This window comes from Bufo gargarizans, chromosome 4 (assembly GCF_014858855.1).
Source record: "Bufo gargarizans isolate SCDJY-AF-19 chromosome 4, ASM1485885v1, whole genome shotgun sequence".
NCBI classification, from domain to species: Eukaryota; Metazoa; Chordata; class Amphibia; order Anura; family Bufonidae; genus Bufo; species Bufo gargarizans.
The window spans coordinates 478516319-478531260 of record NC_058083.1 but is presented as its reverse complement, the minus strand read 5'-3'; the positions used below and the strand labels follow the sequence as shown (position 1 = coordinate 478531260).

General features: G+C 41.5%; 1 protein-coding gene across 1 annotated transcript in view; it reads right to left on the bottom strand.

Moving 5' to 3' along the window:
- GRIK4 (glutamate ionotropic receptor kainate type subunit 4) overlaps nucleotides 1-14942 on the bottom strand; it is a 300728-nt gene that overhangs the window by 22788 nt on the left and 262998 nt on the right. Inside the window, exons 12-15 of the mRNA XM_044289508.1 lie at nucleotides 13946-14149; nucleotides 8960-9073; nucleotides 6289-6398; nucleotides 3683-3856 (exon numbers count right to left, since the gene is read on the bottom strand). Of these exons, the coding sequence (XP_044145443.1) occupies nucleotides 3683-3856; nucleotides 6289-6398; nucleotides 8960-9073; nucleotides 13946-14149 (602 nt within the window). The remainder of the gene's footprint in view (nucleotides 1-3682; nucleotides 3857-6288; nucleotides 6399-8959; nucleotides 9074-13945; nucleotides 14150-14942) is intronic.

Here is a 14942-nt window from a genome sequence, read left to right as displayed (position 1 = left end):
GATCCTCGTATGTATTCTGCGCATGCGCAGTGAATGTCTGACAGCTTCCTTGCTCAGACATCTCCACTGCGCCTGCGCGATGACGCCATAGTGCTCCGAGGAACAGGCGCAGTGGAGATGTCTGAGCAGGGAAGCTGTCAGACATTTACTGCGCATGCGCAGAATACATACGAGGATCGCATTCAGGAGGAGATGGGCGGGCTGGAGGGACGCGCTCGGCGGCGGCAGTTTCTGAAGGTAGACGGAGCCTCTAGGTGCTAATGACGCCCCCATAGCACCTAGAGGCTCATTAGCATATTAATAAAAGTTCTTTTTTTTAGCCAAACCACCGCCCCAAAAGCAATTATATTAGGATGGTTGGCCAGAGCAGACACTAGCGGATCGCTAGTGTCTGACAGCCAAATATGTGACACCGAAGTGGTAGAAACCCTTTAATGTGGTGCTCTGTGGGAACCTTCATTTATCCCGAGATACCAGCACATATAAGGAGATCTTTGTGCAGATCTTGGCTTTCAAGAAGAGAAAACTATAATGGACACCCAACTTCTGTCTACCACTATATGAATAAAAGAAATGCATCAGACGGTCTGTATAAGACATAACAGATGAAAAATATTTTACTGTTAAAGGTGTTCTCTGGACTTTTACTATTGATGATGATGACCTATCCTCAGGACAGGTCATCAATATCAGATCGGAGGGGGTCCGATAACCTTTACCATGAAAATACAGACTCTTTGTATGCTTATTAGTCTAGTGGACGGTTTTACTCAATGACTGGCGGCCTTAGAGCCGCCCACTGGACTCCGGTGCTCAGAATGAGCAGGAATTAAGTTGTGCTGAATCTTTTCCCACAAAATTATATATTATTTATAAAATGATATATCATTCTGCTCAATAACTTATTGTTTTCAGATCAGGCAGCGTGTTCAATGTGACAAGTTCCCTTCCCTTGAAATACCTGGAATTTTAGGTTGTGGGGTTTCCAGGCTCCTGATATTAATGACTTATTCCCAGGATAGATCATTAATATCTGATCATTTAGGGTCCGACACCCCACATCCCCACCAATTAACTGATCCCTCCAGCCTCTGGCCCTGAAACTAGCACTGTGAATGCAACAGGAAGCACAGCCCCGTTCAAAGTGTACTGGCCGTGCTGGGTACTGCAGCTCAGCTCCCACTGGAGTGAATGGTAGCTGACCTGCAGTAACCCAACATGGCCACTACACTTTGAATGGAGCTATGCTTCCTGTTGTATTGAAAGTGCTAGTTCCAGTGCCTGAAGCTACAGTGAACAGCTGATCGGTGGGGGTGCTGGGTGTTGGACCCTCACTGATTGGATATTGATGACCTATCGTGAGGATAAATCATCAATATCAGGGGCCTGGAAAACCCCTTTATTGTATACCTTACTGTTAGGGAAGGACTTGTTTTTCTGCAGTGTACTGTAATAATACCAATCAGGGAAGTGCACAGAAATGATAGGACCCCGGGGAATAATAAAATAATAATAACAAATAATGATAATAATAATGATAATAATAATATCTCTTAGTGTTCAGATCTCTTTAATTCTGGAACAGAGCTGAAATTTTCTCAAATTTGAAAACTGTATGGTACTGTTTTAGCAATAGCGCCATGTCTACAACAGTAAAATAGTCATCTCCACAAGCAGGGGCGTAGCTAAAGGCTCATGGGCCCCGGTGCAAGAGTTCAGCTTGGGCCCCCCCTTCCCTCAATGCTTTGTGGTCAGGGGCAGGGGAGCACATAGCCTTCGTGCTGCCTGAGGCAAAAATTGAAACGGCACTTCCCCATGCCACATTCTTGACCTAACCCCTTCCCTCCAGCCAGAAGTGTAACTTAAAGGGGATAGCCACTTTCTGGCTACTTCTGACCAATGTGAATGTAATCTAACTACATGAAACTTACCCCTATAGCCTTTGTTGATATTCTGTGCCATTTCCTATATTTCATAAGGTATTTTCCCTTGGTGGCCAAGTCTTTTGTGCTGTCCACACAGAGGTTCTGTCCATAAATGGCTGCTGATGGAGGGTCATGTGACCAGGCAAAAATAACGCTAAACACATTGCTCGTCCTTCTCCAGTCACATACACTATGTTTGTAATGTTAGGAGTTTTATTGCAGGAGCAATTTTTTTGAATTAAGGAAACAGAGTGATTTTCCTGGTCACATGACCCTCCATCAGCAGCCATTTTAAAGGGTTTCTACCACCACATTTTGACCTAATTAGCTGTCAGACACTAGTGATCTGCTAGTGTCTGCTCTACCTAACCATGCTATTGTAATCCCTTTCTCTGCAGCGGTTACCCTAAAAAACGAACTTTTATTGATATGCAAATGAGCCTCTAGGTGCTATGGGGGCGTCTTTTCAGCACCTAGAGGCTCCGTCTACTCACCATGTCTGCCGCCCAGCTCATCCCTCCAGCCCGCCTATCTCTAGATTGACAGCCTCCATCGCGGCTGAATTCTCGCGCCTGCGCCGCGTGCGTCTGTATTTGGCGCAGACGCAGTGACTGTCGGACCGCTCACTGCGCCGGCATCTCCACTGCGCCTGTGCCGATGACGTCAGAGTGCTCCTAGGAACAGACGACGCCCGGCCTCAAGCAGTGGAGATGCGCAGGCACAGTGGAGATGCGCAGGCGCAGTGGAGATGTGCAGGCGCAGTGAGCAGTCTGACAGTCAGTGCGCCTGTGCCGAATACAGACGCACACGGCGCAGGCGCGAGAATTCGGCTGCGATGGAGGCTGTCAATCTAGAGATGGGCGGGCTGGAGGGACGAGCTGGGCGGCAGACATGGTGAGTAGACGGAGCCTCTAGGTGCTGAAAAGACGCCCCCATAGCACCTAGAGGCTCATTTGCATATCAATAAAAGTTCGTTTTTTAGGGTAACCGCTGCAGAGAAAGGGATTACAATAGCATGGTTAGGTAGAGCAGACACTAGCAGATCACTAGTGTCTGACAGCTAATTAGGTCAAAATGTGGTGGTAGAAACCCTTTAAGGACAGGACCTCAGTGTGGACAGCACAAAAGACTTGGCCAGCAAGAGGGCGTACTTTTAGAAATTTAGAAAATGATGCAGAATTTCAACAAAGTTTATATTAGTAAGGCCTCATGCACACGGCTGTTGTTATGGTCCGCATCCGAGACACAGTCTTTGCGGCTCGGGTGCGGACCCATTCACTTCAATTTTGCCCCATTTTACGGACAAGAATAGGCATTTCTACAATGGGCCGCCTGTTCCATTCCGCAAATTGCGGAAGGCACACGGGTGGCTTCCGTGTTTTTCGGATCCAAAAAAAAACTGAACGGTCGTGTGCATGAGGCCTAAATGTGATATAATAATCTTACAAAAACATTGGTCAACAGCAACCAGAAACTGGCCAACCCCTTTAAAGATTCGGGGCCCCAGTGCAAAATCTATGACAGAGCCCTCCCAGCATGCACTTTCTATAATACCGGTGTCTTCTTATACGGCACAAGGGTCTTTGGGCCCCCTCAGGCTGGTGACCTCTGCACCCCCTATAGCTTCGCCCCTGTCCATGAGCTATCAAATAGCCTCATCATAGATAAGATACATGCCCATGTGCAGGGAAATACATGTGATTCATTAGGTATTGACATCTGTAGCTTACATCCCTGGGATAGATAACGCCTCTTACCAAACTCCGCTGACGCACCGTGTAGACAGCGCCCGGGGTGCTATGGTAGATCCCTGTTGCATAAATCCTCCAACTGGAAACCACAGACTGTTCCCGAGGGAATACTGGTTTATTAGGAGATTGCATCTTCCCTGTACACATGGATGGGGGCTGTACCACTCATATGGGGTCAAGCTAAATAAATGGAATACAACATGACATATCAGAGAGATTAGTGGGAACATTGGGAAATCCTAGCTCTATACCTGAATGGTAATTAATAGAAATATTGATGCCCTATTCTGAGGATAGGCCATCAATGCAAAACTTTACGGGTAGGGTTACACATTACGGCCTCTGGGGGGCAGCCAAAACCTCACCCACATGATTTTGCGGGGTAAAAAAGGTTTTGCTATCCAAATTGTTTTGCCATTGGTCACTTTGTTTAGAGGGGGTTCAGCTACACAATGTATGTTCTTACCTTAAAGTTTTTTTTTAAACTTAAATACTGATGACCTATCCTCTGGTAGTGCCATGGCCTTCTCAAAGCTTTACCCAGGCCAGTGATAACACATTCGCCAGTCACGTGGCCTAGGAGCAACTCGGCCCCATAGAAGTGAATGAGGCTGAGCGCGATACCAAGCACAGCCGCTATACAATGTACGGCGCTGTGCTTGGTAAGCTGCGAAAAGGCCACGGCGCTCACAGGAGCACCGGTATCTCCTCAAACAGCTCATTGGAGGGGGTCCCAGGTGTCGGACCCCCACCGATCAGATACTGATGACCGATCCAGAGGATAAGTCCTGGAAAACCCTTTGAAAGGTATATACATACGTATAATAATACATATTGATTGCAGATATTTATTTTCTCTTGAGATATAATGGATATATCTATTTTTCTCAACCACACTGTGAGAAAGTCTTCCTATAATTACATGCTTAGAAATATATTCTGGCGTTTTCAGGTCATAAAATGGGCAGGTACGAGTTCTGTTTACGATTTTTCATATCCTTGCTGATAATTGTATATCCTTACAATGCTTAATTGGTGTGCTGCCGGGGAGTGCAAGCGTGCTTAATTATCATGATGATTTTAGTAAAGCACAGTGACATTCCACCAATTATGCATCTCAAGGTGACTGCAGCTCATCAGCCCACACGCCGCATACTGCAAAAAGAAAGAATGCTCTCTGCCAGAGGTGCCCGGTTCGGCCGGCTTCACACATGAGCACTGTCTGCAAATTTTAATGAAAAACCGGTCACTGTCTGTACGGACAAAAAAAATCCTCATGCTAAAACAACAACTCAATAACTGCACATTACACTACACAATGGCATAAGCATTTTCAATGCTTATTGTCATAATCATGTTCTTCAGCCTCATGATTTGTAGGGACAATGGGAAGATTCCGTATGACAAGTTTCATTTGAGACAGAATAAGGATTTAGATGAATGGAATAGAGGTTTGTCCCATATGTATTGCTCGTGCTGCCATATGGTACCCCCATGAGGCACCATATTTTCAGTGCCTCTAGGCATATGGCATGCACTGCTGCATGTCACAATTTTCTTTTTTTTTACATGAGCAGAATCTGTGAGAAGAATACCGCCATATTATGGATCCTCACCATATCACTCTGTAATACAGCTGTGTACCATACATCAAGACTTAAAGGGCTTTTAATATTGATGGCTTATCCTCAGGATATCTGATTAGTGTGGGTCTGACACCCGGGACTCCTGCCGATCAGCTGTTTCAGAGTAACTCCAGCGTCAGAAATCAGCGCCGGAACTGCACAGCCCAATGGACAGAGCTGGTAACAGCAGCATTGCTCCCATTGAAATGAATGGGAGCAGTGCTGCAGTAAGCAGTTCTATCCACTACACAAAGGACAGAGCTGCGTAGTTCTGTTGATTAAGATAGGGTGTGGGGTGGGTGCCAGACCACCGCCGATCTAATATTGATGGCTTATCCTGAGGATGGGCCATTAATATAACAATCATGGAAAACTTTAAAATGAATCCCTTCTTTTACGATTCTGTGCCGATTATTTTCTTGATCTGTCTTTATATAGATTGGCACAGCATTTTCTGATGCAGTGCTCCCAATACATAGGTATTGATTTGAGAGACAACATTCTGGCTGTCTGCTGTCACCACTAGAGGGAGCTAACTGCACACTGTCTTATCACTGGGTTCCAATTATACCAGTATACAGTAAGATTTTAAACTATCTCTGGGTGACTACAAGAAGCCAGTATATTAAAGGGCTTCTCTGAGACTGGGAACCCATTTTAATATTGTCAGGCATGATGCAGGAATTTTAAACAAAAAAATTGGAGCTCTATATCAGAAAAATGGAGCTCAGACTGCTAACATGATAGATTAAGAAATTAATACACACAGAATTTGGAACCTATTTAGAGTAAAGAGAAAAGAACTCAAAGTGGACAATCACTTTAACAAACATCAAAACTTGTATTCCAAAAATGGAGATCAGAGATTCTGAAATATGATGACGTAACAGTTAGGTCCTACTAATCTAGATGTTCCTCTAGATCCAAGGAGAGTGAATTTCCTGCCTTACACGATAATCAAATGGCAATAAATGTAGTAACTTTTACCGAGCCACAAGGAACAACACACAGCTGACAGCCAAGTAGCCAAGAAGCATGAAGAGCCACACACCGGGTGAGAATGGATCCAGAAAAGAAAAGTATCCAGGCTTCCTTCCCTATGAGAAAATGAAAATCAATTACTTCAAGCTTAGGCTTTATGTAAGGGAATGCATAATCAGAAAATGACATAGTTTAAATAATTTTTATTATTTTTTTTTTAAATACAGAAATCTTCTACTCTGGCCACTGAGCTTCATAATAGACTGGTACTTCCTGTTCTGTAGAGGTCACGTTTCAACAGTCATCTCATTATCCTCACAGACAGGATTACAATGACAGATAACACCACTGTATAGATAACAAAGGATCCACCATTCACAATAGGTAATGCTCACAGCTCACCTCCTCCCCTCCCTGTACAATAACTGTACAGGTCACAGAGCATGCCCATAACAGTCTTTATTAAAAGTCATCTCCTGTCTACAAGTTCCGATGATTCAGGTAGATGCGGTAAAACGTATTTCTAAATGCTGTGAAAGGGAGTTTGTCAGCAGTTTTAAGTTAACAATGCTAAACTGCTGACAGCAGTAGGTAGGGGCTGGGGAGAACAGTTCAAACTATATTTTATGACGTTTTTATCAACAGGAGTAGTGAAAATATGAATATTTATTCTGCCAGATTCTGCTCTTCTAAGTGCCCAGGAGGTAGAGCTTCACTGTGAAGTGTTCTCTGTAGTGAGCTGCTTTGCAGCCCCTCCCCTCTGCTATGAGTGACAGCTGTAGTGGTCTCCTGGTTGGATGCTACAGCTTTCACTTAGAGCAGAGGGGAGGGGCTGTGAAGCAGCTCAATGCAGAAAGCACTTCACAGTGCAGCTCCTCCTCCTGAGCACTTAAGAAGCAGAGCACAGCAGAATAAAAGTTCATATTCACACTAATCTGATGATAAAAGCGCCAAAAAGGTAAATTTTTACTGCTTTCCCTAAGCCCCTACCTAAGTGCTATCAGCAGTTTAGCATAGTCAAAACTGCTGATAGACTCTCTTTAACATAGCTCAGGCAAGATGTACATAAAATCAAATTTAAAAAAATTATATCATAAGAAAATAAAAACTGGTTAGAAACGAAGAATATTTATCAGCATTTGGCTGTAATTTGTAAAGAATATACTCAATTTATGTTGTTACCACAGAAATTGTATTTCACTGAATTTGTGCTTCAACGTTTGGCAAGTCAATGTCAAGTTTCTGTGCTCAGATGCGAGAACAGATTGTGAGTTACCATAGAAATGACTGGTCCTTGGTCCCCTATACTGTGCGTAAAATTCTTCACCTGTGGGGTTCATATTACAATGGCTTTGAGGGCAGGAAAGCAAATGTTGTTATCCCAACGTGTGCTAATACTGTATACACTAAAGACGTTAGTGAAACTCTACCTGCAGGATGTATACATGAGGTAATGATGTAGCCAGCATTATTTTAATGTGATTTGTTGTATTACTCTAATGTGTTTGTATTATATACATGTGTGGAGCACAACTTTATAATAAAACACGGCTTATTTTACTAGATGATTAGTGTTATCTAATTTATAGAGTATACAGTATGAGTTCTCCCATTGTACAGATCTGACCACAGATCAAGGTGCAAAAGATTAAAGGGGTTGTCCAACGAAAAATAAATTATAGGCAGGAAAAGAGAAAAAACTCGGACTCACCTTTTCATCTCCCCGTCTCCTTGCCATTTCTGGTCCCCACCAGCCTGGAAGGGATAACGTTCCATTGCTATTAACTTGACTGCTGCATCCGGTCACTGGCCTCAGCAATTACGTGCAGAATTAGCACGTGACCAGAGAGGCTCTGCTGCTCCTGCACATATGACCGCTGAGGCCAATGATTGGTTGCAGCTTGACAGTGTACTTAGATCCAAATCTGCTATATCTTTGTCAAGCCTTCCTTTTCAAAGCTCAGCTGTATGCTACAGACCTTTGTTTCTTAGTAACTGGCCAACAGTAAGTTGTTCTCATTGTCTGTCATGTTACAAATATAGTGCAGCCTGGTTTCTGCAAGTCTGCTAGCGCACATTACAATTGCTCTTTATCCCCCCCCCCATTTAGTACATTCTTGTGATCCCATCCCTCTTATGCATCAGACTGACTGCTTAAAACGATGTAGAGGCTGCTGTAATCACAGGACTAGCTAGCAAGTTCCCTGACAAGCAACTTGCAGTTCCCTGATTGGACAAAACTTTCAAGTTATCTTAGCTTTTTGTCTCTCTCACTGAATCAGCAGGGAGGAAGTAAAGGGCTGTAGTAATACAAAGCCTTCTTCCATACTGCTTTATATTGAAATGGATGAAGAATGCAGCCAGCAAGTAATGCTACCAAGCATCTTTTTTCTTTTAAATTCTATACTGCAGTTACTGAAGTATGCGTAAATGGATCTATTGATGGCCTATCATTAGGATATTTCATTAATATCATATGGACGGGGGTCTGAATCCCAGCACCCCCGCCAATCAGCTGTTCTGGAGTACTGCTTCTATTCAAGGTACATAAATTAAGAAATTCAGTACATAAATTCTTCCAAATAAAAAACGGGCTATAGAGATCCACCATGGTCCCCGCTCAACATCTATTTATTGATTACAAAGTTAGAAGGAAGATCCTTGACGAGAAGCTTACCATATAAACACGGTACAGAATGCTGATTCCTAAAGTCATAAATGGTTTTGAGAAGTCGATAACCTTTTCTCTTTCTGCCGTGATTGTGAGTCCAGCAACAGCCAGATCTGCCTTCTGGAGAGATATAGATATCATAAACATCGTTTTTATGGATGTTACTAAAAACCTTTCAACGCCTCCGTCAAGAAAACAAATCTAATATCAAACACAGTAAGACTGGCCATACATATAAGATACATACCTGTTGGCTGAATGCTTATTTGACCAACAGCTATCCCATCCAACTCCACCATACATATGTATACTGCCGCTTAGTCTCTGGCCATGGCTTCTTTAAAGTATCCTTGTTTTTTAGACAGTACCTAATCCCCCAAGGATTACTACAGTTTATACACACATTACATACAAAAGAATTGTCTTAGAGTAGAAAATAAAATTACTGCAACGTGCAGGGGCGGACACAGGCAGCAAAGGGCCCCTGTGCAAAGGATGTACCTGGACCCCCCCCTCAAACCACATATACAAATATAAACATATATGTGCAAAAAAAAACATCTTGTGAATATGTTTACAATATGTATATATATTCTTTTCATACTAGGCCACGCCTCGTAACTCTGTCCAAAGCATAACTATACACACCCAGTCCCCTTGAAGGGGTTACTGCAGTTATTTTAAACTGATGATCTATCCTCTGGATAGATCATCAGCATCTGATCGGCGGGGGTCCAACACCTGGGACCCCCGCCTGATCAGCTGTTTGAGAAGGCGGCGGTGCTGGCCTTCTCGCTGTTTACCACAGGCCCAGTGACGTCACGACTAGTATCACTGGCCTGGGCGGGGCTAAGCTCCATTCAAGGGAACATCCCACTCAAGACCTGCCATTTTGGAGATGCCCTGTCCCAGTTGTCTAGCCATCACAATTTGGCCCTTGTCAATGTCGCTCAGATCCTGAGATAGACTGATTTATGGCTGCTAACCCTGGCTTACCCCCTGCAGATTTTAGAGTACTTTTCCAGTGGCAGTGGCATAACTAGAAATGACCGGGCCTCACAGAAAATTTTTGAACAGGCCCCCTTCCACCAGCAACTTCTTTGAAACTCTCGACTTCCTGCGGCTAGTCAAGATCGCGCTCTCAGACGAGGCTTGGTTGCCCGCTTCCTCCGTTTCCTACAGTGTCATTGTACATAATGTTATGTATAATACTGTAGAGGGTGCCCTAACAAAATCTTTTATCCCTCCTCCTAGGTGGGGCCCTTCTGAGTTCTGCTTATCATATAGCCAGTAGGCCACAGTGACAGCATCATATGCATTGCCCAGGCCGACTGTTAGGAATGAGACTGGGATTCCGTCTGGTTCTCTACACATAACGTGGTAACCTCTTCAGGTTTATTCAGACCTGCAGCCACTTCTTCTAGGAGGTGAGGGTATAACAACAATACAGGTATAATCAGATTCCTGCCCTGGGGATGCAACTTGTCTGATGCATATTTGGTCTGAAGACCAGCTCTGTGTGTGTCGGGGCAAGGGCCAGAGTGAAGAAAATAGAAGTGTCTTATGAAAGGCAGACAAGCTCCAGGAGCAATAAGCTTTGCCAAAATCGGCTGGAAATGTGGAGAACCAAGAACAAGTCACCTCTTCAGTTTTGTATTTAGAACCATTACTTTGGAAATGTTCTAAGGTATTATGACTGTGTGTATTAAGCACTTGCTGGGCACAAAACAGCTGGAGTCTGTATAATCTTTGGAAGTAATGCCGGGAATATATAATGTGCCCTTTATGTGTGGTTTTGGCTTTGTGCACATTTGAATTTGTAGATCATGTATTTTCCGTCACTAATGGACTGTCATAGAGCGTAAAATTGATGTCAATTCTATTTCCCATCAGTTCCTAATCTGTTTCCTATTTGTCTCAATCTCCTATCATCCATTTGCTATCCATCCCTTTAGGATTGAATGGGGTCTGTTAACATCTTATTCTGCACACATGGTATAACGATCATTTATTGGTCTACCAGAATCTTTTTTGCAGTTATTTTTTATTTATTTTTTTCAGAACACATAGGGCTGCTTATATTACCCTATTTAACTGTTTTTAGTGTTTTTGTGATTTTTTTTTCTCCAAATTTTTAAGCTTTTCTTTACTATGACAAATTAACAGTTTGTTTGTTTTTTGGCATCTTCAACTCTTTTAAAGATGCCCATTTGAAAAAACGGCTGAAAAAAACAGGTACACCTAGAGCATGGGACGTTTAGTAACAAATGGCACAAAAACGCACAAAACTACCACAAAAACAAGAAGTGAAAGGCATGAGAAAGTATGCTTTGTCTGCAGTTCATTTCGTGATGCACTATAAGCTTTAAACAGTTCAAAAACAGGCCATTTACCCCCTTCCTGACCACATACGAGTTTGAAAGCCAAAATTTTTTTTTCCGTGGTTAAATAAATTATTTTTGTTCCTTTTCGGTGATACATGGGGTTTTGTTTTTGTAATTTTTTTTATTTTATTATTTTATACACCTGTAAATGGAAAATTGTAAAGAAAAAAAAGGGGAAGTAGGGGCACATTTATTAAGACCGGCATTTTAGACACTGGTCTTAATAAAGCCCTTTACATTGTGGTGGATCTGCCGGCGCCGGTTGTGAAAGTGGTTGTAGAATCCCAGTCACATGCATAGGATGTGAATAAAATAAATAGTACTATTTCGTTGCAGTGGCTGTACCATCCCAAATCGACAGACTAGGTGCACTCTCCACGGCACACCCACTGCCGATAACATCGCAGTAATAAATATCAATAGTTTGGAGGGCACTTAACTATCTGGTGTTGCAAGGAACCTTCAAATGCATAAATACACATAAACCATTTATTACAAAATATACATAAAAAGTATGAAAAAAAGGGAAAATTATATAAAATAAAAAATAACAGCGATATCAATTAATTGATAAATATGGTAAAAAGTTAAATAAAAAGTACAATCACAATAATGGCAATATCAATGGGATAATAAATATATCTTATTGAAACATTAGACCCACATTAATAAAAATCTTTATCAAATAAAAAAAAACATGATTGTTGCATTTATAAATACATAATAAATATGCTCATAAATCCCATGATTTGCAATTTCATGATTCCATGGTATAATTAATAAATTTATATTATCACATGATACCTTAGATTGTGAGCCCCATTGGGGACAGTTGGATGCTAATGTCTGTAAAGCGCTGTGGAATATAGTAGCGCTATATAAGTGCATAAAATAAATAAATGAATATATGTAATATCTGAAAAAACAAATCAGTTATTTTTAAAAAAAAAAAATCTAGTTATAATGATTATTCAAACAGCGCTATATACATAAATGACTGAGTTTGTGAAACGTTTTTGCTGGTTTTCATATAATTGGGCAGCTGGTCTTGCAATATGATGATATATAAATCTCCAGTTTGTCTCATATAACTGCCCTTCTATAATCCTTAATTTCACTGACGTCAGTATATTTATAATATAAAGCGGTAATTAATGTCCCCTCTATGAAGGCAGCTTTTTGTTCTTTATATTCTTTAGATAACTGTCCCTTGATAGAATTATTAAGTGTTAATTGTGGTTAGTGTAACATAAACTTGCAATAACGTTACCAATCCTTTGTAAAGTAAGGAGACTATGTGACCGGAGCTGTAATGCTAATGGCCACTGAGCTGTGCCGGCTCGGCTCTTTCGGCATCCCACGTGTTTGGAAACTGTTGATTTGATTGGCCCCAAGTAACTGGCAAGTAAGTGGTTGATGTAGATCGCTCCTCTTACTATGGAAAGTTCAGTTGTAGAAAGTTCAGTTGTAAAAGGACAACCAGTCCGTCTCCGTAGTATAATAATCTACAAGTAAGTTATAGCCGCTCTCATGTTCACTGTCAGCACAATGTACATAATTCATATTATTACATACGGTATATCATGTGATAATATGAATTATTAATTATCCCATGGAATCATAAAATTGCAAATCATGGGATTTATGAGCATATTTATTATGTATTTATAATTGCGACAATCATGTTTTTTTTTAATTGTTTCAATAAGGTATATTTATTATCCCATTGATATTGCCATTATTGTGATTGTACTTTTTATTTTACTTTTTACCATATTGCACTTTATCAATTAATTGATATCGCTGTCATTTTTATTTTATTTTATATCATTTTCCTCTTTTTTTCATACTTTTTATGTATATTTTGGAATAAATGGTTTATGTATATTTATGCATTTGACGGTTCCTTGCAACACCAGATAGTTAAGTGCCCTCCAAACTATTGATATTTATTAATGCGTAGGATGTGGCTTGTCATTGGATTTGACGTGAATTCCACACGAAAATCTCCGACAAATCAGGAGTGTGAACTGGCTCTTAAAAGGTAAAGACTTTACTGCGTTACTAGCCATGTACATTCAGTAGAGCAATCAAGTTTCATTTTTGGCTGTAAGTACGCCTTATTCTGGTTCTAGTCTGTATGCAATTGTATTACCGATCTTAGGCATCTCCTGACCAGAACTGTATGGAGACTTACTAGAAGTGCTCCATGGTAGGGAGAAGTATTGGCAATGCTCCATGAAAAACCAATATGCAAAGAGAAATAGAACCATCTCAGCGGCGCCACCTATTGGAAGTGGCTCCCCATGAGCCATCCAGAATCTGATGAAGGGCAAACACCCCAAAACAGCTGTCTATGGATGGATATCTGGTTTGGCTATATTCTGTCAAATCCCAATACTTGTTAGAAAGTCGGATCTTGACTCATAGTCAGCCACTGCCATTAGGTGGTGCTGGTGAGATCCTTCTCTTTCTTGGAAGATACCAATTTGCATATTACCGATCTGAATAAGATAATGCTTCTTTTTGATTGTTGTAACACTGTTGGACAGAGAGACGTAGTGAGGAATTAGACATGTAACAGAAAGATGAAGATTTCTGTTCTTACCCTTGATATCAGTTCTCCCACCATCCCATTCCATGTGCCATTTAACTCTGGAACACCGTAAAGTCCATCGACCACCAGGCGGATCTTATAGTTAAAATGCAGGATCTTCGACAGCTCCTGTAGCATGTCCACACAGAATCCTTCATACCGGTCATTACCTTCAAGTTCCTGATAGTTTGGTTTCAGCATCAAATATGGGTTTTCCTGTAAAGTAACTGGTTTTGGTTATTGTAATCAGTCCATGGGTCTGTCTGGTTCCTGCTGTTACTATTATGTTTGCTATGTATAAAAAGTTAAGTTAAGCTAAAATTAAGCCCTAGAAGTTGCAATGATGGTATTTTAGAGGTAAATTTGTAGAGGTTATATCAGATTACTAATATGACTATGCAAAAAAACTATGATCCAACAAAAGATCCAAACAATGAAAAAAAGGAAAGATACAGGGGTCAAAACAAAATTGGCTGCACTTGATACATTCGAAAATTTGTCCGTCCAAATTCACCATTAGTATATATTTCCATGAGAGAGGGGAATGAGCCACTGTCAAACCCCTTTGACAGTGGTTGTTCAGCCCCTTGAAAACGAAAACCAAAAGCTTAGTGAGGTATAAAATAGACTAAGTAATGGTCATCTTACCGATCCTCCACTGCTCCCGTGCCACCACTTTAAGGGTGTCCTGCTGATTCTGTCTCCAGTGATGACGCTTTGACACATGACCACTGGAGCCAATCACTGGTTGCAGCAGACATCACTGAGGTCACATGTCCATTTCGAAACGTCATCCCTGAGGACCAAGATACAGAGACTGGCAGTGGACACAAAAAGCAGCAGCTAGGGAGGGGATCGGTAAGGCGAAAAATGATTCGGTTTGTTATTTTACACCATTCTAAACGTTTGGTGCTGCACAAGTCCCAGGGAAAAAATGCCCAATCCTTCTTTCTTCTGACATCTATAGTCAGGGGATGGCAAGGAGACCTCCATTAGATAATCATCCAAT